General features: G+C 48.0%; 4 protein-coding genes across 4 annotated transcripts; 3 read left to right on the top strand and 1 right to left on the bottom strand.

Annotated features, from left to right (window-relative positions):
* Window positions 1-7,695: 7,695 nt before the first annotated feature.
* LOC123131557 (uncharacterized) lies at window positions 7,696-11,973 on the top strand. Its single transcript, XM_044551200.1, has 4 exons — window positions 7,696-8,712; window positions 8,822-10,246; window positions 10,364-10,484; window positions 11,442-11,973. The coding sequence occupies exons 1-4, from the start codon at window positions 7,936-7,938 to the stop codon at window positions 11,651-11,653; spliced, it is 2,535 nt and encodes an 844-aa protein (XP_044407135.1). The 5' UTR covers window positions 7,696-7,935; the 3' UTR covers window positions 11,654-11,973.
* Window positions 11,974-12,725: 752 nt separating this feature from the next.
* On the top strand, window positions 12,726-15,171 carry LOC123131556 (ferredoxin-thioredoxin reductase catalytic chain, chloroplastic). Its single transcript, XM_044551198.1, has 6 exons — window positions 12,726-13,026; window positions 13,119-13,264; window positions 13,671-13,720; window positions 13,808-13,879; window positions 14,591-14,651; window positions 14,741-15,171. Exons 1-6 carry the CDS (start codon window positions 12,921-12,923, stop codon window positions 14,783-14,785), a joined length of 480 nt encoding a protein of 159 aa, XP_044407133.1. The 5' UTR covers window positions 12,726-12,920; the 3' UTR covers window positions 14,786-15,171.
* A 156-nt stretch (window positions 15,172-15,327) lies between these two features.
* Window positions 15,328-17,498, top strand: LOC123131555 (uncharacterized). Its single transcript, XM_044551197.1, has 2 exons — window positions 15,328-15,950; window positions 16,032-17,498. The coding sequence occupies exons 1-2, from the start codon at window positions 15,936-15,938 to the stop codon at window positions 17,337-17,339; spliced, it is 1,323 nt and encodes a 440-aa protein (XP_044407132.1). The 5' UTR covers window positions 15,328-15,935; the 3' UTR covers window positions 17,340-17,498.
* On the bottom strand, window positions 17,484-22,655 carry LOC123131554 (protein disulfide isomerase-like 1-4). Its single transcript, XM_044551196.1, has 12 exons — window positions 21,975-22,655; window positions 21,764-21,893; window positions 20,686-20,851; window positions 20,454-20,572; window positions 20,275-20,355; window positions 20,023-20,109; window positions 19,814-19,888; window positions 19,368-19,436; window positions 19,204-19,284; window positions 18,987-19,121; window positions 18,205-18,261; window positions 17,484-17,848 (listed from the first exon to the last, which is right to left on the bottom strand). The coding sequence occupies exons 1-12, from the start codon at window positions 22,649-22,651 to the stop codon at window positions 17,675-17,677; spliced, it is 1,851 nt and encodes a 616-aa protein (XP_044407131.1). The 5' UTR covers window positions 22,652-22,655; the 3' UTR covers window positions 17,484-17,674.
* Window positions 22,656-23,000: the final 345 nt, after the last annotated feature.

Genomic DNA, 23,000 nt, shown 5'->3' with positions numbered 1-23,000 from the left:
GTCATCCAGATTGATTTCATACACCAAAATCTTAATTCAACTCCTTTCTGGACATAAGTTTATATGCACATGCTAGATAGTTTTGATGTATATATGCCTCTTCCTCTGAGTAGTATGCTCCAATTTTTTGTTTCTTCATGTATATTGCCACCTGAATAACACCCAGTTTCTCTAAAAAAAATGGTGTGCTCTACATACCTCTCTCTCTGCGGTGGGAAATCTATCATACAGGGCAATAAGATGAAATCGGTTTTTAATTTGAGATGTCCTTTAAAAAACCGATGGAGAAACCAGGCGAATTGGCGGTCAGCCCGCATCAATATGGCGAATCGACTGGAGTTGCCTTCTTGGTACAATGCATTGGCGTTGAAGCAGTGTCGCTGGTCTGATCGCGGCGGTCAGCACCGCCCTCCCATCCGGTCACATTGCGCGACATCAATACAGGTCTGCGGCTCTGGGCCGGCATGAATGTGGTGCGGGAGGCTGCGCGTCTGTTGGAGAGATAGAGCATGTATGTTTATTTGTCTTTTTCTTACTTAACAGGTGGATTTGCTCCAGTGATTCTGCGGCCATCGAGGAGGTGAGGTTTTTCCATCAAATGATTTTACAGTCTGTTTGGTGTGAGCACTGCTACTAGGTGCATAGCAAGGACTAGGACAAGCATCAGTCATGTAATTTGTTAATCGATCTGGTTTTGCAAGTCGTTGAGTCCTCGTAGCTATGTAGGATTCCTAATGGATACTACCATGAATCATGTTCTGTCGTTAAGGAGGACCTTTACTAAATGTATTTCAGTACTACTGAGCCTCTTCTATTTTTGTCCTTTTGGCATGGACAAGGATTCACCTTGAATACTATTATGTAGAGTACATCTCTGTATAGTTTTTTTTACAACAAAGTACATGTCTATAGTTAGCGTGGAGCGATAACTCATCTGTCATTTGCACTTGCTGTTTCATATGGTCTTATCAATAGTAAAGTTTCTGGGATTACAATTATAGTGGTTTACTTGGAATAAGTACAGTTTATGTCCTGATATTGTCACTAATACTGTATAATCTAGCTTTACATGCTTTTCTCATTCTGGAGTGTAATGTCATGGACATTTGATGCGATTTCAGACTTTTCAGTGTGCAAATATATATATATATATATATATATATATATATATATATATAGGGAAAATCCATCCTACCACCCGGTGGTAGTTACCCCATATGTCTCAGATACTACCATGTGGTACTATATATACTACTTTATCATTTTAAATATATTCATATACTATATCTAAGATATTTCAAAGCAAGTTACATGAAAAAATTACATATGAACCTATAGTTTTTGTTATATACTACCTAATCATTGTTATATACTACATACTACACGTACATACTCTCAATTTTCATAGATACTACATACAACATACAAAGCGCAAGTGGTGGTAACTACCACTGCTTGTAGGAAACATTTGTCCTATGTCAAAATGACCATGAAGGATATAGGTAGTACTCAGAAAATGCCGAGCAATATGAGCTTGTCATAGCAGCTATTTAGTTGGAAGAAAACATAGATTGAAGATGGATATATCAGATGTGCCTGCTTGATAGAATTCTTATTTAGTTATGTGGAGGCAGTGATGCTTCCTTTGATGTGGATATGCTTTTTTTATTTGCTTACTTGCTTCTTGCTTGTCTATCAGGCTACTTTGGTAGATTTTAGAGAGAAATTTGTTTTTTAACAAGACTATCAAGGAAGTATCATGGCAAAGATATATGTTGCATTACTACAGTTGAGATAATTTGATTTGATTATAATATGTCAAGCTTCTGAAACTTCACTATGTACGCTGGTTTGGTGGTTTGATATTTGTCACACTGTACTCCTCCCTCCGTTCGGAATTACTCGTCAAAAAATGAATGTGTCTAGATGTATTTTAGTTGTAGATATATCCATTTTTGTGACAAGTAATTCCGAACGGAGGGAGTAATAAGCAACATACCACACATACATTCTTGATTTTTTTTCCTACTCAAGATCTCTACGCCTAAATTTATTGTTTGTTTTGTGGCACTGTGTGGACACTTTTCTCTTGGTGACCAATATCCCTCAAGCTATATGAGATTTGATTAAGAACATAGGGATACTTTTTTTTAACTCGTGATGATAAGTATGTATATCTGGAATTCAAGTTTGAGACACATGTATTTGGTTTAGTAGTACTCTTTCCGTTCAAAAGAAATGTCGGGTTTTAGTTCAAATTTGAACCGGCACTTATTTTGAAACGGAGGGAGTACATTGTATAGGGAAAAAGGTATCATACTATTTCGTGGGTGAGCGCTTTAAGCAGGAGGGGTTGTGAGTGCTACAAGTGGGCTTATCATGGGTTAGTAGATAACAACGAGGAACTAGCAAGGTTGGATCAACGTTGGAGACGAATAACAATGGTGAGCGATGTTTAAATTTATGTTCCGTGGCAACGCACGGGCACTCAGCTAGTATGAATTAATAGACCGATAAGATATGTGCATGCAGATCCAAACAATGATTTATGTTACATCATGATGTGGAATTTATAGCAATATCCTCATAAGAATAAAAAGACATAACATCTGGACCGAGGCTCATCTAAATAATAATAAAAAGCACCTGATTCATAGGTTGTATAAGCGTTTTTTGCCAACATGGCATGAGTCAATTGAAATAAAATACTCATGTGGAGAATATCATCGACCTATGTTATATGTAAACACTCATGCAATGGACTGACGCATGCTTAAGAGCCGAAAAACAGTTCAATGCTTTTTTTTACAATGAGCGGACTTTTCAGACTTTATCGTGGTCTAGGCTCTATAACCGTCTTGGAAGCATAAAAAAACATCGCTTCAGTTGTGGCCTTCCAAAGATCCGCTTCGGTCTCATCACAAAGAGTTGGTTGCTCAGTGATAACCCACAAGTATAGGGGGTCGCAACAGTTTTCGACGGTAGAGTATTCAACCCAAATTTATTGATTCGACACAAGGGGAGCCAAAGAATATTCTCAAGTATTAGCAGCTGAGTTGTCAATTCTACCACACCTGGAAACTTAATATTTGCAGCAAAGTATTTAGCAGCAAAGTAATATGATAGTAGTGGTAACGGTAGCAAAAGTAATGTTTTCTGTATTTTGTAGTGATGATAGCAATAGCAACGGAAAAGTAAATAAGTGAAGAACAATATATGGAAAGCTCGTAGGCAATGGATCGGTGATGGAGAATTATACCGGATGCGGTTCATCATGTAACAATCATAACCTAAGGTGACACAGAACTAGCTCCAGTTCATCAATGTAAGGTAGGCATGTATTCCGAATATAGTCATACGTGCTTATGAAAAAGAACTTGCATGACATCTTTTGTCCTACCCTCCCGTGGCAGCGGAGTCCTAATGAAAACTAAGGGATATTAAGGCCTCCTTTTGATAGAGTACCGGAACAAAGCATTAGCACACAGTGAATACATGAACTCCTCAAACTATGGTCATCACCGGTAAGTATCCCGATTATTGTCACTTCGGGGTTAACGGATCATAACACATAATAGGTGACTATAGACTTGTAAGATAGGATCAAGAACTCTCATATATTGATGAAAACATAATAGGTTCGGATCTGAAATCATGGCACTCGGGTCCTAGTGACAAGCATTAAGCATAGCAAAGTCATAGCAACATCAATCTCAAAACATAGTGGATACTAGGGATCAAACCCTAATAAAACTAACTCGATTACATGATAGATCTCATCCAACCCATCACCGGCCAGCAAGCCAACGATGGAATTACTCACGCATGGCGGTGAGAATCATGAGATTGGTGATGGAGGATGGTTGATGATGACGATGGCGACGGATTCCTCTCTCCGGAGCCCCGAACGGACTCCAGATCAGCCCTCCCGAGAGGTTTTAGGGCTTAGCGGCGGCTCCGTATCGTAAAACGCGATGAAACTTTTTCTATGATTTTTTCTCCCCTAAGCCAAATATATAGAGTTGGAGTTAAGGTCGGAGGAGCTCCAGGGGGCTCACGAGGTAGGGGGCGCGCCCTAGGGGGGCAGGCGCGCCCCCCACCCTCGTGGACAGGTGGTGGGCCCCCTGTCCTTCATCTTTTGCAAGGATTTTTTATTTTTTCTGAAAAGTTGTTCCGTGAAGTTTCAGGTCATTCCGAGAATTTTGTTTCTGCACATAAATAACACCATGGTAATTCTGCTGAAAACAGCGTCAGTCCGGGTTAGTTCCATTCAAATCATGCAAGTTAGAGTCCAAAACAAGGGCAAAAGTGTTTGGAAAAGTAGATACGATGGAGACGTATCACTCAGCCCCCTAGACAACAGAACACAACGCTTATTTCACGGGCTCACTTAATGACAATACAAAGCCGCTCGATTCATTTGTCGTGTCGGGGGTTTTGTTGCCAGCGTGAAGTGAGTTGTTCCAAAGGGAAATGCTCGGGTGGACACGGGGTCAACCTCCGTCATGTGTGAATACTCATGCAACACAAACTGACACATGTTTGTGGGTTGGGAGAACGAGTTTAATGCTTACTGATACATCCATTTTGCATCATGTTTTCTTACTATTATTCTTTATGAAGTAATTCTAATGACTTTTCTCTCATAATATGTAAGGTTTACACAAAGAGGGAGAATGTCGGTAGATGGAATTATGGACCTGAAAAAGCTATGTCAGAGATACTTATTCCGCACATCTCCAAATAAGCTGGAATTTACGAAGAATTATTTAAAATATATAATAAATATTGGAGAAAACAACTACTGGGGGCTGCCCGGTGCCCACAAGACACCAGTGTGCGCCAGGCCCCCCAGGCGTTGGCGCGCCCTAGTGCGGTAGAGCTGCATATCAAAACATGGAGGAAACAAAGTGGAGACGGCGGCTCAGATCTACGGCTTAGCGCCGCCGGAACCCATGGCCGGATGCCGTGCGGTCTCGTAGCCCCCGCCAGCGCGCCCGACGCCGTGGTGGCTACCCAAGCCCGGGCTTCCATACATGCAGGGTCGCGGCGTGGACTGAGGGCTGGCCCTGCGAGACAACTCCCTCGGCCGACAGTCCAGACCATAAACAACAAGGGCCTGAGAGAGGAGGGCAGCGTTGGGCGGGAAATTAGGAATCAGCCTCGAGAAAGAAAGAGGGAAGGAGAAGGAGAGGTGAGCAATCCCTCTTTCCTTTCTTTCTTCTGAACGAAGCATCGAGGAAACGAAGGCGAGGAAGTTGCCTAGTCGATGCATTTTTCTATCACTTTTTTCTCCTTGTCACTATTCCAATCTGACGTGGCACACCCGGGAGGGCGCCCCTTCTTTCGTTGTTGATGGATGGAATGCTTACTTTATAATGATATTTGGAAGAAGAGAAAAACATAATGCCCTGATCATGGGCTCATGTAGTACAAAAAGATTACAATTCAATTCTTTTGTCGTATAAGAGGTTTCATAAAGTGGCATGAGTTGGTCGAAACGACAATACTCAGGTTGACATGGGGTCGAGCTCTGTTATATGTGAATACTTTATGCAAAATGGATTGACACATGTTCTTAGATCCAGAGAATGATTTTCATACTTACTATATGTCACTCAAACTTCTAACTCATGTTTCATCCTCACTCTTGGCTTTGTAGCGGTATCCTCAAGAGAATAAATAACACACGGCTTAGGTCGTGGGCTCAGTGACAAACTAATATCACACGATTTGTTGAGAAGGAAATGCTCGTGTGGGTACAGTGCCGACCTCCATTGTATGTAAATTTGCAAACATACCAACGCGCGTCCACGGATGGAGAGAACAATTTTAATGCTTACTTTATAGGACTAAACTTCTCATCCAGAGAGACAGGCTTTAGAGCGATATCCTTACAAGAAGGAAAAACACAATGCTCCAGGCGAGGGCTCATTTAATAAAGAAACTGCTTGGTTCTTTTTTTGCGGGATAAAAATCGCTTGATTCTTTGGTGGTACAAGCGGTTTCATCAACGTGGCATGAGTGAGTCGAAATAAAAATAATAGGGCTGTCATGGGGTTGACATCCGTTGGGATTTTAACATTAGACATATAAGATACGATGCTCGCAAATTCAGAGAACGGTTTTTAATGCTTACTTCATGATGCTCAAACTCCGCATGCTTCATTCGGATATATGCTCTATAGCAATAGCAATATACTCGTATGAATAAAAAAACATCACTCTGATCATGGGCTCTTTTAATAATAATAATAACAAAACACCCCTTGATTCATTTGTCATATAGTCGGTTTTGCCAACACGGTGCAAACCAATTGAAAGCAAATGCTAGGGTGTTTACAAGGTTGGCCTCCACTGTTTGTAAATACTTACGCAAATAGATTGACACGTATCCGCAAATCTTGAGAAAGGTATTAATGCTTACTTTATGACGCTCTTTATCCTAATATAAACTTTATAGCGATATATCCTTGAAAGAATGAAAAACATTGCTTCAGTTGTCAGCTCATTTGATAAAAATAGGAGTAGTTCGATTCATTTTTACTTTTGACGTGCCATCTCTCATTTAACCGGTCAGAATGTAGGGACTCTCATGATAAGGTGCGGAGCTCGACTTGTTGCTGCCATTATAGTCTACCTTTGTGAAAGATCTAACATTTGTGCGAATAAGAGCGGGTGAACTTAGCACTAACTCAAACCGTCTACTAGAATTAGGAAAAAAAGGATGTTTAGAAGACCGGACAAAACACCTCCATCGGATGGCTTTTGCCAATGTGATTATAGTCTATCTTTGCGAAAGATCTAGCACGTGCACGGAGAAGGGCGGGTGAACTGAGCACTCCCTCCAATTTGTAACTTGAAATAGAGAAGAAAAATGTTATTTGGAGGACCATAAAAAACACCTCAAGTGGGGAGCTTTTGCCAACGTGGCACGAGTCAATTAAAAGAGAATATTCATGTCAACACGTGGGCGGCATATATGTGATAATACTCATACAAATAGACCGACACATGTTTCATCTCGATCTGGGCTATACAACAACTTTTCCAGAAGAATGAAAACACATTGCCATATTCGTTTTTCTCGCACCCTCTTGTGGATGGGTTAGACGCCGCCCCCTCTCGATAGGGTGCGGGGCTCAGCTCGTCACCGCCTCGGTGGTCCAGATGCCACACGTGAGCGGAGAAGGGTGGGTGAACCAAGCACCGGCTTCAGCATTCACGAGAAGTATATAGAAAATAAAAAGGCGGTAAAACAACCGGACGGAAACACTTTTGCCGTTGCGGCTTTTGCCGCATGTGACACGGGCCGCCGGAGGGGAACCAAACCATGCTCTGAAAAAACACCTCCCGAGGCTACAGAGGCATCTTTTGAGCAGTTCGCAGGGTTTAGGGGGGTGCATTGTGTTATTTCACGAGACCCCAGGGGGGTACACGGACTTTACCCGGGCTGCGCGTTCTAGCACCTTCCGGCCGGCCGGCCCCACCGTCAGCGCCTTGCAGCGCACGCCGAGCGACACGTGGGCCCCGCCGTCTCACCAGCGCCGTCGGATGGCGATCGGACGGCTCCGCGCGCGTCATCTTCCACCTCTCGTCGGCCTCGAGGCGACCCTCTCTCTCTCCTCCCCTCGATGAGAGAGAAACCCTAATCCCCAAATCCCCAATCCACTCGCCCAAATCGATCCCCTTTCCCCTCCCCCCCCCTCCGATCCCGCCGCCCGCCGCCCGCCGCAGATCCGCCCGGCCGCCGCCCCGATCTGGTCCCGCCTCGCCGCCTCCGTCGGCCCCGGCCCGTCCCCCGATCTGCTCCCGCCGCCCGGCGCGATTCGGTCCGGTCCTGCCCCGGAGGAGGGAGGGAGGGAGGGGGCGGCGGAGGAGGAGATTCGATTCCGGAGGATGGTCTGATGGGCGGCGGCGGGGCGTCGATGTTGGATGAGGACGCAGCGGGCCGGATCTGACCGCGCACCGCACCGCAACCTCCCTCCGCCTCCACCGCCCATGCCGGCCGTCGGGGCGCGGCGCTCCACGCGCGTCTTCCTGCCCCGGGCGCACAAGCAGGCCCCGCGCCCGCCGGAGCCCGCCAGGGTCACGCGCTCCGCCAAGCGCCTCGCCGTCTCCTCCCACCGCCACTCCCACTCCCACTCCCACTGGCTCGGGTGGGACCGCGCCGCCGCCGACGTCAGCGACGACGACGGCGATGACGAGGGCCCCAAGCCGCGCACGCCGTCGCCCGAGCCGCCCATGTCGCCCAGGTCCTTCGGGGCCGTGTATAGGCGCAAGCGCCGCCAGAGGCCGCCGCCGCTGGCCGAGCCGGAGGACTTCGGCGACGGCGGCAGCGGCAGGAGGTTCGGGATAGTCTTCACCAGGAAGCACAAGCGGCCAAAGCTCGCCCCTTTCAGCCATGCCGGCGGCCGCGACATCCTGTGCTCCTCGTCCAGGGAGTTCGCTTCAAGGGCCGGGCTCCTTGATAACGCTCATTTACTTGATGGCGCTGCCGGCAGTCGCAGTGCCGTGCTCGTCGTCATCGTGGACCACGCGTATTCCCCCGGGAGCTTCTCGCGCTTCCTCCTGCCCGTGTTGCTGTGGCTGCGCCGGCGCCAGCGGAGCCATGTCCGGGGCCTGGCCTCATTTCTTCTGGCCTCGCCGGCTGTCGCCACCGCGTTTGCGTCGCATGGGGTGCACTTTATCAGGCTCCAGCGCCAGAGAGCCGTAAGCAGCTTCTGTTACAGTATACAGCTTCTGTTCATTCTTGTGCCTCCATCATCTGTTACTTCCCTGTGCAGCCTGTTTGATTGATGTCGGTATTTTCTTCATGTAGAGTGCATTGCTGTTACAGCGGACTATGGTGGTGCACTGCGGGTGGTGCGAGCTCCGTGGTGCTGGCCCATCCCGGCAGCCAGTGTTGTCGCTCAACTTCTCGGCGCTTCCTTCTTACTTCCAGGGCTTGCATTCCGTGATAGCTCTTCGTTTCATATATCTGCCAGCCGTGATTCGCCGGGCCATGGGTTTGGTTGGAGGAGCTGAAGAAGAATCGTATTCTCGAGATCATCTGGAGGTGGATTCTGGGTCTCCAAGCACCGGGGACGCTACACCTGCTGTTGGATCTTACGGAGCGGTTCTGGATTATGTGCCCCTTGAGCAAGCTCCAGGAGTAGTGCTGCATGGTCTGAGGCTGAAAAAGCACCAGAGGAAGCGAAGCTCGATGAGGCACCCCCTGAGCCGGCGCCGCCGTCTCACAGTGAGATTTTCTGACAAGGATTTTGGAGTGAAGGAGGCTACAGTGCGCTCTCAGACGGAACTGCAAAAGCCACCATTGACGGGTGGCCCTGAGGTTTCCGAGGAACCTGTCCAGCCCAAGCCAGCAATGGAAATTTCTCTTGATCTGCTTGAGAACATGGATGACAGCGATGTCTCGACGCCCATGGGACCAAGTGGGAAGCAAAAGAGATCCTTTTTCAAAAGCCCCGTTGATCGCACGAGTGAAAGGCTGGCTCTGTCCGAGGTTAGACAGAATATAGATACCTTCTGCTGCAAAGCAAACCTCTTGATTATTCAGGCTGATAGGTGCTGGAGGGAAGAGGGAGCTGAGGTTATGCTGGAACTATCAAACTCCAACGGGTGGTGCGTGGCTGTGAAGTTACATGGTGTCACTAGAGTCTCTCTTAAGCCATCGGAGCAGCGGTTCTATGTTGTCAACCGGCACACCCATGCCTACGTCTGGGCAGTCGAAGATGGATGGAAGCTTGAGTTCCCTGACAAATGGGACTGGCTTTTGTTCAAAGAACTGCATATCGAGGGACGGGAGCGCAATTCTCAGGGAAAGATTATCCCGATTCCAGGTGTGCTTGAGGTCTCCAATGGCATGGGAGGGACTGTAGCAGATCCTTTCTCACGCCCTGTGCCAGACTATATCAGAACGGCGGATGATGAGGTTGCGCGGGCCCTCTCGAGAGATTCAGCTTATGACATGGACTCGGAGGACGAAGAGTGGCTCATTCAGCTGAAGCATGGGGCCTCTGATAGAAGACGCACCCGTCTGAGCCAGATTTCCTACGAAGATTTCGAGAAATTAATAACCTTGTTCGAAAAGGACGCCTACAATAATCCTGAGGAAGCTAATGATGTGGATCAGCTTCTCTCCAGGCACCCTGCTTTAGGCAAGGGTGACAATGTCCTTGCCATATATGAATACTGGATTAATAAGAGAGATAAGAAAGGCACACCACTGCTTAGGATATTTCAGGTAAATTCGGAGTTTATCCCTTGCCTAATTCCCTGATGTGATCTTTATCATAGTTATCCTTTTAGTTTTTGTGCATTCGTTCATATCATCTAACCCAGCGAATTTGATTTCCCAAAGGGTGCACCTGCTGTAAGGCGAGGGCGGCTGTCGCAGAAATCTTCTGTAAAAAAGAAGAGATCTGTGAAGAGACCACAAAGAAGCCAACCTGGCCGAGGAAAGCCTGGATTCTTCTTGCAAGGTATTTAAAGCTCTGTAACATGCCCTGCTTTTGGATGGCGCACAAATAATTTTATGACTTTGCTGTACGCAAATCGTGATGCTATTAAATCTTCTGTGACTGGAACCACCATGTCTTGTCCTTTTGCGTTTGCCATTTGACATAGTAACATTTAACCTCACTATGACCGAAAAGGGTGAACATTGTCGAGCTCAGGGATATAGCATGTCTGTTGGCATTCCCTTAGTTGTATATCTATTCTACCTCGGCATTCAGCTGCTGAAGTTATGGAACAATCTAACCTGTAAGGTATTTAAAGCTCTGTAACAAGCCCTGCTGTTGGATGCCACAAAATCATATTATTTGGCTTTGCTGTATTCAACTTGTGATGCTAGAAATCTTTTGCTGGGAACCACCAATATGTAGTAACTTTATGTCTTGGCCTTTTCTGTTTGCCATTGGACATTGTAATAAGTAGAGCTCATTATGCCTGAACGGAGTAAACATCATCGTGCCCAATACGTAGTATGACAACCCCCTTAGTTTTATATCTACTCTACCTTAGCATTCAGTTGCTGAAGTTATTGGACAGTCTAACTTAATAAGGTATTTCAAGCTCTGAAACAAGCCCTGCTGTGGGACACCACAAAATCTTTCTTTGACTTTGCTGTATTCAGGCTGCGATGCTAGAAATTATTTGTGACAGGGAACCACCCATGACTTTATAAATATGTGACGTGTGTGTCTTGTCTTCTTGTGTTTGTCATTTATTTGACAAAATAGTAACAAGTAAACTTCATTATGCCTGAACATAGTAAGCGGATATCACCGTGCCCAAAATATAGTAAGCCTGTAATCATCCTCTTAGCTGCCTGTATATATCTATAATGCCCTGTAATTTAGCTGTTCAAGTGATGTAAAACAGTCTTATCTAGCCTGTACTCATTGTCCTTGTGTTGTGCATTTTGCTGTGTGCAGGTGGCGAAGGGGAGGCCTTGCAGAGGGTGGTGGAAGCCGACCGCGCTGCGAAACAGGCCGTAGAGAAGGCCGTTCAGCTGCGCAGCAGAGCCCAGGCCCTCATGGAGAGGGCCAACCTGGCGGCGTACAAGTCGGTGATGGCCGTGAGGATCGCGGAGGCCGCGAGCGTCTCTAACAAGTGCCGGGATTTCGTGTGGAGGAGCCTCGACTAGCCTTGTGGATTTTTTTGCTCCTTGATCCGCCGTGTGTGATATAATTGGGCTAGGCTGCGAGGCTGTATTTTTTTTGTACCCCCTCCTCTCCTCCGGTTGTAACTATGCGAAGAAGAAGAAGAAGCGGAGTTGATGGATCCCGAGCCGGACTCGGACTCGGAGACGAAGAAACTGTAATTCGTTGTGTAAATGATAGTTTGGTTAGCTAGATGATGATGATGGACCCACCATTCCTGACAATTCTGTATGTTACATGTACCGCCCATGTTTTGACAGAGGAAAAAGGAAAAAAAAAAAGACCCCGAGGTATTGCTTGAGCAGAGAGGAGGGGAAACAGTTGAATGATTTGAAATGAATGGATGGATCATCTGACGAGAGTGGCTTGCCATGTTTCCTGAAAACTCCCAGCATGAATGAATCATCTGATGAGCTGCTGTTGGGTGGGGGTTTGTCTTATCAACAGAGATGCATCTCTGTCTCTTGTCCCATGAATCTTGGAAGATTGGAGCATCCACTCTGCTGTGTGAATAGTAGTTATGTTGGAGAGTGTGGTCAGTTTGTAATAAAATGCCACCAGTATCTTATAATTTTATTATTTCACCTTGGCAAAGTAGTAACTAGTATATTGTGTTGCTTAGTTTCCATCCATGTGTATATTTGGATGCTTGTTTAGCTTGGTCTGGTGCGTATGCTTTGTCGAGTGAAGTCTGATTTAAACCTTGAGGCTTCATCGAGTGAAGTCTGATTTAAACCTTGAGGACATGTGAATGCATAATACTCCTGAGAACATGGGCGTGGATCTAAATAACTCCACAACTTGATTATCTTGGCAAAGTAGTAGGTAGTATATTGTGTTGCTTAGTTTCCAGCCATGTGTATACTTGGATGCATTGCGAGCGTGTGAATTTGCTTTGTCGAGTGAAGTCTGTTTTAAACCTTGAGGCTGTAGAGGGCTCGCCTCCGTGTGTATGCGGCATGGCTCTAAATAATTCCACAGCTTGATTATCTGGTTGCTGTCTTTTTTGTTTTGTGCATTCATCAGGAGATAAAAGACAAGTTTTGCAAGTGCAAAAAAAATGGTAACTTTGAGCCGGAAACATGTGGCGAGAGGAGGAGCGAGCGATGAGATGATCCTTCCAGAGTGGAGAGAAGGGTTGTGAGGCGGAGGTGTTCCCCTCCTCCTCTGCTCGCTGCCTCTCGCCTTATCCCCCTCTCCTCCTCCTCCTCCTTTTCCCCTTCCCCGCTCGACCCACCCACCGCGCCGGCGATGATGTCGATCACCTCCACCGCCGCCGCCGCCGCCGGCAGCCCGGTCTACACGCCGCTCGTCTCCAGGGGCGGGCGGCGCAGCAGGTGCGCCGTCCGAGCCCAAGGTACGCGTCCCTTGTCAACCAACCCTCCAATCCCAAATCCAAATCATCTGAATCTGAAAAATCGATTCTTGCTCCCTTGCTGGGCGTGGCAGCGGCCGGAGAGGGGACAGCCGCCGCCGACGGGGCGGCGTCGGAGCACAAGTCGCTGGAGATAATGCGCAAGTTCTCGGAGCAGTACGCCCGCCGCTCCAGCACCTTCTTCTGCTCCGACAAGTCCGTCACCGCCGTCGTCATCAAGGTCACCCTCCCTCCTGCTGCTCCTAGATGCCACTCTTGTTGCTGCACTCCTTCCGCCGGTATCTAACTATTCCACCAAACCAGTCAGAACTCAGAACCAGGCTCTCATCTTCTCTACTAGCTACCAGCCGCTGCAAATGCCGGCTGATTAAGGTCAAACAGCGCATTCATGCCGGCAGCGGTACACATCAAGGAGTTCATTTATATACCTGCTGGTGGTGCTTCTCTAATGATGTGATGTGCCTCCTTGATGATTGATTGATTGATTGGTTCAAATTAAGGTCAAACAGTGTTCGTGGCGCTAGTGTAAATCAAGCAAGGGTTACCTAACGGCCACACTGATGATGTGTCTGCGCCTCACCTTGATGATCAATTGATTGTTAACTGAAAGGAAAACCCTTTTGCAGGGGCTTGCTGACCACAAGGATCAACTCGGAGCACCTCTCTGCCCCTGCAGGTAGTACAGTATTAAATCGCCTCCAGCCTTCTTAGCAACGTATCGTCCGTTTTTTGTTTCTGACAGACAAGTGGGTTAATCATATAGGCATTACGACGACAAGGCCGCCGAGGCGGCACAAGGGTTCTGGAACTGCCCGTGCGTCCCCATGCGAGAAAGGTGAGGCTGCCGTTTCCAAGTTCTCGCCTTCTGTTATATCACTTACTACGGTAGCGTGTATAACAAGGATGGGATGGGATGCTCTTTTTTCCAATCGTGTTTAAATGCCAGAGATGTACCAGAGGGTTCAGTTCTAACCCTCTCTGGCTTCTTATCATTGTCCGACATAGGAGTATGTTCCTTTCTGCTGCGTACCCATCTCGCATCATTAACTGTGATTCGCCACCGGAGCACAAGGTAGCCAGATGCGTATCTCCGGTGATGTTACCGTATATTGTTGATAAATACCAGCATTACTTGTGCATAGCGGTAAACAACCGTGGCACGCAATCCGTGCTGGCTTTCAACTGGAAAGGGATTTTATTACAGCGAAAGCTCGGTTAGAATCATCTGTTCTTCACCCACTTGTGCATGGCAGTAAACAATTACCGTGGAATGTAAGGGATTTCAAGTGAAAGCTCGGTTAAATCATATGTTCTTGACCCACTTGTGCGTAGCAGTAAACAACTACCGTGGAATGTAAGGGATGTCAAGTGAAAGCTCGGTCAGAATAATTTGTTCCCCACCCACTCATGTTATTATAGTAAATAAACAGCCATGAAACATAGTTTAGTTTCTGCTGGTATGTTGTGACCTGCAAAGTATAAAAAGGGGAAATCTCGGCTATAGCAATCTGGTCTGTTTCTTCAACTTTGTGATCTGCTTGTGCAGGAAGGAGTGCCATTGCATGCTTTTCCTTACGCCCGACAACGATTTTGCCGGAGAGGACCAGGCATGCCCTCTTTTCTTTTCGTACTGTCGATGCCACAACTAGCTTCAGATACTGCCTAGCTCTAACACGTAGACGCATAACTGTTTCAGGCTATCAGCTTGGAGGAGATCAAGGAGGCGACGTCCAAGTACTAACCACACAGCACCTGTTTTGCTCAGAGAGGGGCTATAGTCAGTCGTAGTTGTCGGGACCTGTATATGTAGTATCTCTGTAACAACAGGAACTAAGAAATGCCTGTCTGGAATGATGTCTGTTGTCATCCATCTTGAGAGAAGTTAAGGCCTGATGGTTGCACTCCCGACTCGTCAATGTTACGATTTATTGTGTGTTTGGGCTGGCGTAAAGCGTACTCCATGACAAGTGAAGTGAAGGATGTTGTGTGAGACGTCGTCTCCGATGCTTCTTTTTCTTCCTGAATGAATGAATGATGTGTGGAAGGGAAGCAACAGCGACGCGCCATTGCCCATGTCCGTGGCACCCAACAACTTACATTTTCTCAATGTTATTATTATTATTATTATTCTTATTGTGTCTTGTGTTATGCATCTATGTGTTGCTTTTGCATTTGCAGCCACGCTGTTATATGTATGTGCATCCATGTGTCGTCGGTGATGACCGAGCGTTTGAGTGAAACCGAAAAGCTAAGCTAAGCTCATTTCCAGGTTAACTGATCAGCAGGTATTACCATTTGGTCTACAAGAATTGTGTTCTTTGTTATGCAATCTCTGTTTTGCTTTTGCAACCACCAGGTTCATTTCCAGCGAACCGATCAACAGCTATAATGCGCAATTCGCTCGAGGTGGCCTCACGTTGGATGGAACGAAACGAACCGAAAACCGAGTGCATTTGCCTTTGACCTGATGAGCAGAAGAAGAGCAAGGCCATTGTCACCTCTTTAATCAGTCTGAAAATATTAGCAGGGGAATCCTCACCGGGGATTGATTAGATTCGACGTGGGCGATGGAGCGGCGGCAGAAGAAACGGAGGAACCCTAGCCACTATCAGTGGGTGGGTGATGGTGAGTGAGGACTGGGGAGGAGGAGTGGTTGCAGTTAGGCTGGCTAGATAGGTAGTACAAGTCCATCACTCACTATCAATGCAAGGGGAAGGGGAAGGGGAAGGGAAGCTGCTTCATCTTTTTTTCTCCCTTTCCCACGGCTCCATCCATCATTATTCGTCACTGTCCGGGTTTTAATTGCCGCAGCAGTCCATAAACATTACAAATAATTGCTATCTTGTTGTTACAAATGTGATGCACATCCATCCTTGGGGTGCTTGTTTGCCATGGCTCCTCAGCAGGTAAAGCTTCTTCTCTCCATCCATCTTGATGCATGTCCATTCAACAATATGCATGTCTTGAAGATGATGGTTCTTGTGCAGGAGAGCAACAAGGACGACGGTGCCGCGACCACGCCGGCGATGGAGGAGGAAGAGGAGGAGCACCATCGCCATGGCGAGCGGCCGCTGCTGTCGGCGTGTGAGCAGGAGGATGGCAGCAAGCCATTGCCATTGCTGGTGAAGAGGAGGAGGAGGAGCAGCAGCCTGAGCAGATCGTCAAGGTCAGGCGAGCAGGGGCGGGAAGAGGAGGCGCCTGGCCCCCGGTCGCTGTCCTTCTCCAGGCTCTTCAGCAGCTTCAGGATGATGGCCGCCTCCTCCACCACCATGGACATTGACGAGCTAGCAGCCGCCGAAGACGGATGCGCAGCTCTCAACCCTCAGCAGCAGTGGAGGAAGCCGGTGTGCCGGACGCAGTCGCTGCCGATGACGAGCATCTCCAGGAGGCTCCCCAGCAGGAAGCGGGTGGCGGACTCGAGCTCCCTGCGCCGGTTCCGGCTGTCGTCGGCGGCGCCCGCGCCATTGCCGGAATCAGCGTCGCCGCCCTCTTCGCCGTCACCGTCGGCAGAAGAAGGAGGAGATGGAGAGGAGGTGGGGGAGGAGGAGGCGGTGTGCCGTATCTGCATGGTGGCGCTGCTGGAGGAGGAGGAGGAGGAGGAAGGAGGGGCCGGCGACGGCGTGCTGAAGCTGGAGTGCCGGTGCAAGGGCGAGCTGGCGCTGGCGCACCGCCGCTGCGCGCTCAAGTGGTTCGGCATCAAGGGCAACCCCAACTGCGACGTCTGCGGCCACGACGTCCTCAACCTCCCCGTCACCCTCCGCCGCGTCGCCGCCCCTCCCCCACCACCACCTCCTCCCCTCACCGCCGGCAATGGCAATGGCGGCACCAGCCAAGAGGAAGAACAAGAAGCAAGAGAGGGAAGAGGGTTGAGGGGCGTGTGGCGGCATGGCACGGTGATCCTGGTGACGGTGAGCATGCTGGCCTACTTCTGCTTCCTGGAGCAGCTGCTGGTGGGCGACCACGGCAACGCCGCCGCCGCCCTCGCCGTCTCCGTGCCCTTCGCCGTCGTGCTCGGCACCTTCTCCGCGCTCACCACCGCCGGGATGGCCTCCTCCCGCCGCTACGTGTGGGCATACTCGGCGCTGCAGTTCCTGCTCGTCGTCCTCTTCACCCACCTCTTCTACCGCTACGTCAACCTCCAGGCCGTCATCGCCATCATCCTCTCCGCCTTCGCCGGCTTCGGCGTCGCCATCTGCGCCAACGCCATGCTGCTCCAGGCCGCCCGCTGGAGGGCCGCCGTGGCCGCCCGCCACACCCCACCGCCGTCGTCAGACCTCGACATCCCTCAGCCATAGACAACATACATATACATATATATACTCTGCTGTTCTCTACTCTCTTACTGTACATATACCAGTTACCTGATGGCCACCCTTCTCCCAGATTTTGTGTATGATCGTATATATAGTTTGAAAAATACGAAGACAAGAAGATGTATGTAGTAAGAAAAAGGACATCTTGCTTTTATTTGTTGGATTCTACAGTAGTTAATACGTATTTGTGTTCTCAGCATACACTTCCAGCAGCCTAGGTTGGTTGATACCTAGCTTAGCTATTCCTTCTCCACCTCGGACTTCATCGGCACCATCGGCACCTCGAACTTGTCTTGTCAATGGCGTAAGTAATCCCCCTACAACTCGTCCTTCGGGTTCGAACTGGAGCTCTTCTCGCCCTCGGCCGTCGAGCTTGAGTCATCAGTCTGTGCCGCTGACGAGTCCGGGCGCTTCAGCTTGAATGGGATGGCGGCATGCTTCTTGAGGAACTTGTACATCTCCACCACCGTCCGGTCCCCCTCAAAAGTTATCTACAAGAGTTTATTTAGCCAAATGAAAGCAAAGAAATTGAATCAGTGGATGCCAATCTCAGCACCTGTGAGCCTAGCTAGTTCTCCTTATACATCTACAATGGCTACATGCAAATTTGCAGGCATATAACACATGGAATCCTTTCAGCAAGGAGCCGATGACAAATCGGCGGCTCTGAATCGGGCGTTAAACTTAAACACACATGCTTTAGGTCAGTTCAAGAAGTCTGGAGACGGTTCTAACGAAACGTAGATGATATCACTGCCAAAAGCATGTCAAGGAGATAGCTGAAAGACAAAACATACTAGCAGATGTGTCGCTAAATAAAAAGCAAAACGTCAATTAAGTAACTTACAGGCTCAAAGCTTTTCTTCCCAGCTGGATAGAAGAGTATCGTGGGGAATCCATCGGGCTGTAATGTAACAGGAAGCAAGTGTCAGTTCCATCAGTATTCTGGAAAGTCTGCATAGACATAGTAGTGAACGGAAGAGATCGAGTATCTGTATTTTCCATGTATAAATTTAAGGAAAGTTAATTAAAAGGAAAACAGGGCTAAATGAAAGGCAACTTTAAAGTTTCTGTATCGGGGAATCAGATCCTCCGCGTAACAGTCATAATCGTAATACTGTTGCACTATTTCAAGATGTTGAACTCAGCGAGATAACCAGGCGGTGATATGGCACTATCCCTCAACAACCTGGCGACAGTGTTCGTCTCTGAGGCTCAACTCGACTTGTTCCACAAGACTCAAGCTCTATCTCTATCATCCTAACCAAATCTGGCAATAGATGGTACGCACGGGCATGGGTTACCTCTTTAACCCATTAGACAAAATGTACCATGATACTGTAGCATATGGATAAATAGGCAACGAATAAATATATTTAGCACATATATAGATGGCAGCAGACAGATAATGGACCTCTACTTTCTGTGCACCATAAACAAGTGCAACTGCACATTTAAGTGAAGAAAGTGTTAAAATAACTTGTGCACGTTTTATAACTAGCATTGTTTCATATAAAATGCATGTACAGCTTCTATGACTGTTGATGGGCCGGCACTCAGACTAGTCTAGCAAGTAATATCCAGTTTGAACTTTGAAGAAAACAGTAGGGAAACTGTCGTGACACAGACCTTGGCACGAGGGTGCTCATTGTTAGTGCCGTCCATTTTGGCTATTACAAGGGAGTCGATGCCACGGAGATACTTGGCCAGCTTGTTGTAGATAGGTTCCAGTGACTGACAATGCCCACACCATGGTGCATATACCTGCGTCCAAAATGATGCGGCGTTATGGACAGCACATAATTTTTATCTTATAAAATACCTACCTCGCAAGAACTGAACTTACCTCCAAAAGGACATCTTTTGATTCATCCAGAACTATTTGATCTAGACTCTTGCCAACAACAACTTTGACGTCCTCATCATTCTGCATGGGAGCAGAAAGAATGTCTTATTGCTGTGTAGATAATGACAGAGAAAAGAGATGTCAGATAATTCTTCTCCACTCACGGATTCAGGTACTGGGTCAGACTTGTAGGATGGTGTGAGCTTGTCCTCCAGGAAATCTTGAGCAAATTCCTGGGTATTAACAAGAAGTAGAAAGATGTTTATTAGGAACATTGTACTTTCTTGAACAATGATACTTGATACCATCCTACCCAACAACATCAGCAATGATGAATCGGCAATGACTATAGTGGTTAATAAAGCATCTTCTACAGACAAGTGCTAATTTGGCGAAAGATGAGAAAATGTACATGGACATGGACATGCAAGTTTCTGAAGCAACATGTAGCACGGTATAAGCAGAAATAAACAGTGGTATAAAAAAGAACAGCATAAATCAAATAACAAAAAGCAAAAAACACGTTCATCAGCTTATATATTGCTAACATACTATATTCTTATGATTTTACTTCCAATCTGGAATTTGCAAAAGTATTTTAAGCAATTACCTTAATGGTGTCCAGTGATATTTCACCACTGAAGAAGAACTTCTTAGCATCTTCATTCCCAGTGTAAGCAAGAACCTGCAAAGCAATCAAATCAGCATGTACAGAACAGAAAGAGCAGACACATTAAAATCAAAGTCAAGTTGCTGCATGCTGTTTCTGTGCAATAAATCAAAACACAGACAAACATGGCAAAAAGTAAGAGGCATTACTGTGGTCTCATGTCCAGTGATTCCAAAGTAATTGGCGACAGGTTCGCCAACTTCCTCATTGTCACGCTCCACAAAGACAAATAAAAGCTGCATTTGAGACACAGGCCACGTCAGTGCTTAGTGAGACTCCACCTCGGCAAACACACGAGTTAGAAAGGAAATAAGTGATGGCTTGGATTTGAGTATAAAGCATGGAACACGACAGAGGAAAGAAGTTCATGTAACACTGGTCCGATCAGCAGAAAAAAATACCTTCCCCTTGAATGATTTTGCTGTTTCCTTGATGATGGGCAGAAATTTTGAGGACTCCTTCGCAACAGCAAAAAGCAAAATCTGATTTCGAAATTAGAAGACAGCAGATCAGCAAAGGAGTGATACATGGGCCGAGAACATGATGAAAATAAAACACCAAGGCACACAGCATGACATACTTGCTTCTTGATTGGATTATCGAAAATCGCAGGGGCGGTCTCCTGTGTGAGGGTGGTGATCAATGGGATTTTGTTGGCCGACACAAACTCGGCAATCGCAGACGCTCTGAACTCGCCATCTGCATGGCACACGGTACATTATTATCCAATTTAACGGTCAAACCAAAACGTGTAAAGAAATGGAAAGGAAAGGCTGGCGCTGAAAGCCAAAGCAACTCGGAGGTGAAGATACCAAATACGGTCAGCTTCTCCTCCTCTTTCTTGAGCAGGACTACTGACGGGCGCTTTGCTTCCAGGTCAATGTGGAAAAGCTTGGCTACATCGGGGCTGGTGGTCTGATAAAAGCTGATGGTATCTTCCAGCCTTGAAGCAGCAGCAAGCTCATCACTGTGAGCACCCTATATAATTTGATGACAAGAGTAATTTAATGATTCATCACCATAGTGTATATATATATGCAGCGCAGAATTAGAATAGCCAAAAATACAAGCGCATCTCGGATTTGTTTTCAGTACATGGTAACAGATCATGCAGGTTGACATTTTATCTAGTAGTGAGCAAAGGAATCATGGAACAGACGAAATGTAATTTTGGATCAATCTGGGGTAACATGGCCACATGGATGGTTGTTGCAATTCAAGCCTCGAAGCAGCAGCAAGCTCATCGCTATGAGCACCCTAAAACATTCAATGATAGAGTAATTAAGGATTTTATCACAATGTTATATGCAAGTGTCCGATAGCTAAACATATGAGCGCATCTGGGAGCCGTTCTCAGCACATGGTAATGGAACATGCAGGTTGACATTTTATCTACTACTGTAGTAGTGAGCAAGCAAAAGAACAAGGGCATTCAGAAATACAGGTGCATTGTATTTGTGGTCAACTAAATTTGGGGTAACAAACATGGCCACATGAGTGCTTTGGTTGGAATTCAGGCATTGTATTCTTTGGTCAATCTGGGTAACATGGGTTGCAATTGAAGCGATTTAGGTTGCTTGGCTTTGCATTGCGTACCGATAGCTAAACATACGAGCGGATCTCAGATTTGTTCTGAGCGCATGGAAACAGAACATGCAGGTTGACATTTCATCCAGTGAGTTAAGTTAACAGAATATTCAGGGGAAGTGAGAAAAACAGGTGCATTGCACTTGTGGTCAGCTAATTTGGGGTAACATGGCCACATGAGCTATTTGGTTGCGATTCAAGCACTGTATTCTTGGGTCAATCTGTGTAACATGGTTTGGAATTGAAGCAATTTGGGTTTGGTTGACTTTGCTGCCACTGGAGAAGGCGCATTGCGTAGCGTACCGAGAGGTGGTCGAGGAATGCGAGCACGGCCACGTCGTCGCCGGTGACGACCTTCTCGGCCTCGTCGACGGCGGTGAGGTTCTGCACCGCCGGGCCCAGCTTCTTGCTGATCCAAGCGACAATGGCGTCCCTGCAGCAAAGCCAAAATTCATTCTTAACAGCAGCGGAGCTGGAGCAGTGAGGGAATTGGGGATCTGGTGAAATTTCTCACTTGGTCCTCTCGCCGGAGTAGTCCCTGGGCACGCCGTCGATGAAGAAGAGGAGGGTGGGGTAGCCCTGCACGTCGTGCGCCTGCGCCAGGTCGTGCTCCTCGGTAGCGTCCACCTTGGCCAGCGCCACGTCGACGCCCTGCTCGGCGAGGGCGGCGGCGGCGGCGGCGTAGTGGGGGGCCAGCGCGCGGCAGTGGCCGCACCAGGGCGCGTAGAACTCGACCATCACGTGGCGGCGGGCCGCGAGGACGGCGGTGAAGTTGGCGGCGGTGAGGAGGAGCACGTGGGCCTCGTCCACCTCGGGGCCCTGGGAGGACTCATCTGACCCGTCGTCGTCGCCGAAGAGGTCCTCGTCTTCGTCGTAGTCGGCGTCGAGGCCGGGGAAGTCCGGAGCGCTGTCCTCGGGGTCGTCGGTGGGGGTGGACGGGGTGGAGTCGTCGAGGCCGGCGTTCTTGATGAGGTACTCCAGGTCGATGTCCGGGTTGGAGGTGGGGACTGCGGCGGAGGCGGCGAGGGGGAGGAGGAGGAAGGGGGTGGCGAGGAGGAGCAGCAGCAGGAAAGATCGGGGCGTCGGCATCGCCGCCATGGCCGGCCGGCGGGCGAGGAGCGTGGGAGAGCGTGTGGGAAGTGGGAGTGGGAATGGAAATGGATCCGCCGGCTGGACTTGCCAAGACTCCATTTTTCAGGAGAGAGTCCACCACATTACTTACATGAGGACCGGGTGAGTGAGCCCCAAACAACTCCTTCTGCTGGGCCAGGCCCAACCAATGCCAAGATGATTAAAGATGGGCGGCGGCGGTACCCGTGGGTGTCGTATCCCTCTTGGGGGCGTCGCGGCGGTCCATCTCTCTAGGCCGGCCAGGCCTCTGGGTGAAACCCCCTGACCGTTTCTCCGGTCTCGGCGGCGGCGATGCGTTGTTGCCGTTTCTCTCCCAGGAGCATCGTCGTGGAGCCCAGGTTGTCTGCGACGTGCCGTGCCGCCATCAACGGACACTTTCAAACCCTGCCTTGAAGCTTCTTCATTCCTG

Source organism: Triticum aestivum, chromosome 6A (assembly GCF_018294505.1).
Source record: "Triticum aestivum cultivar Chinese Spring chromosome 6A, IWGSC CS RefSeq v2.1, whole genome shotgun sequence".
Classification (NCBI taxonomy): Eukaryota; Viridiplantae; Streptophyta; class Magnoliopsida; order Poales; family Poaceae; genus Triticum; species Triticum aestivum.
This window is presented reverse-complemented; position numbering and strand designations above follow the sequence as displayed.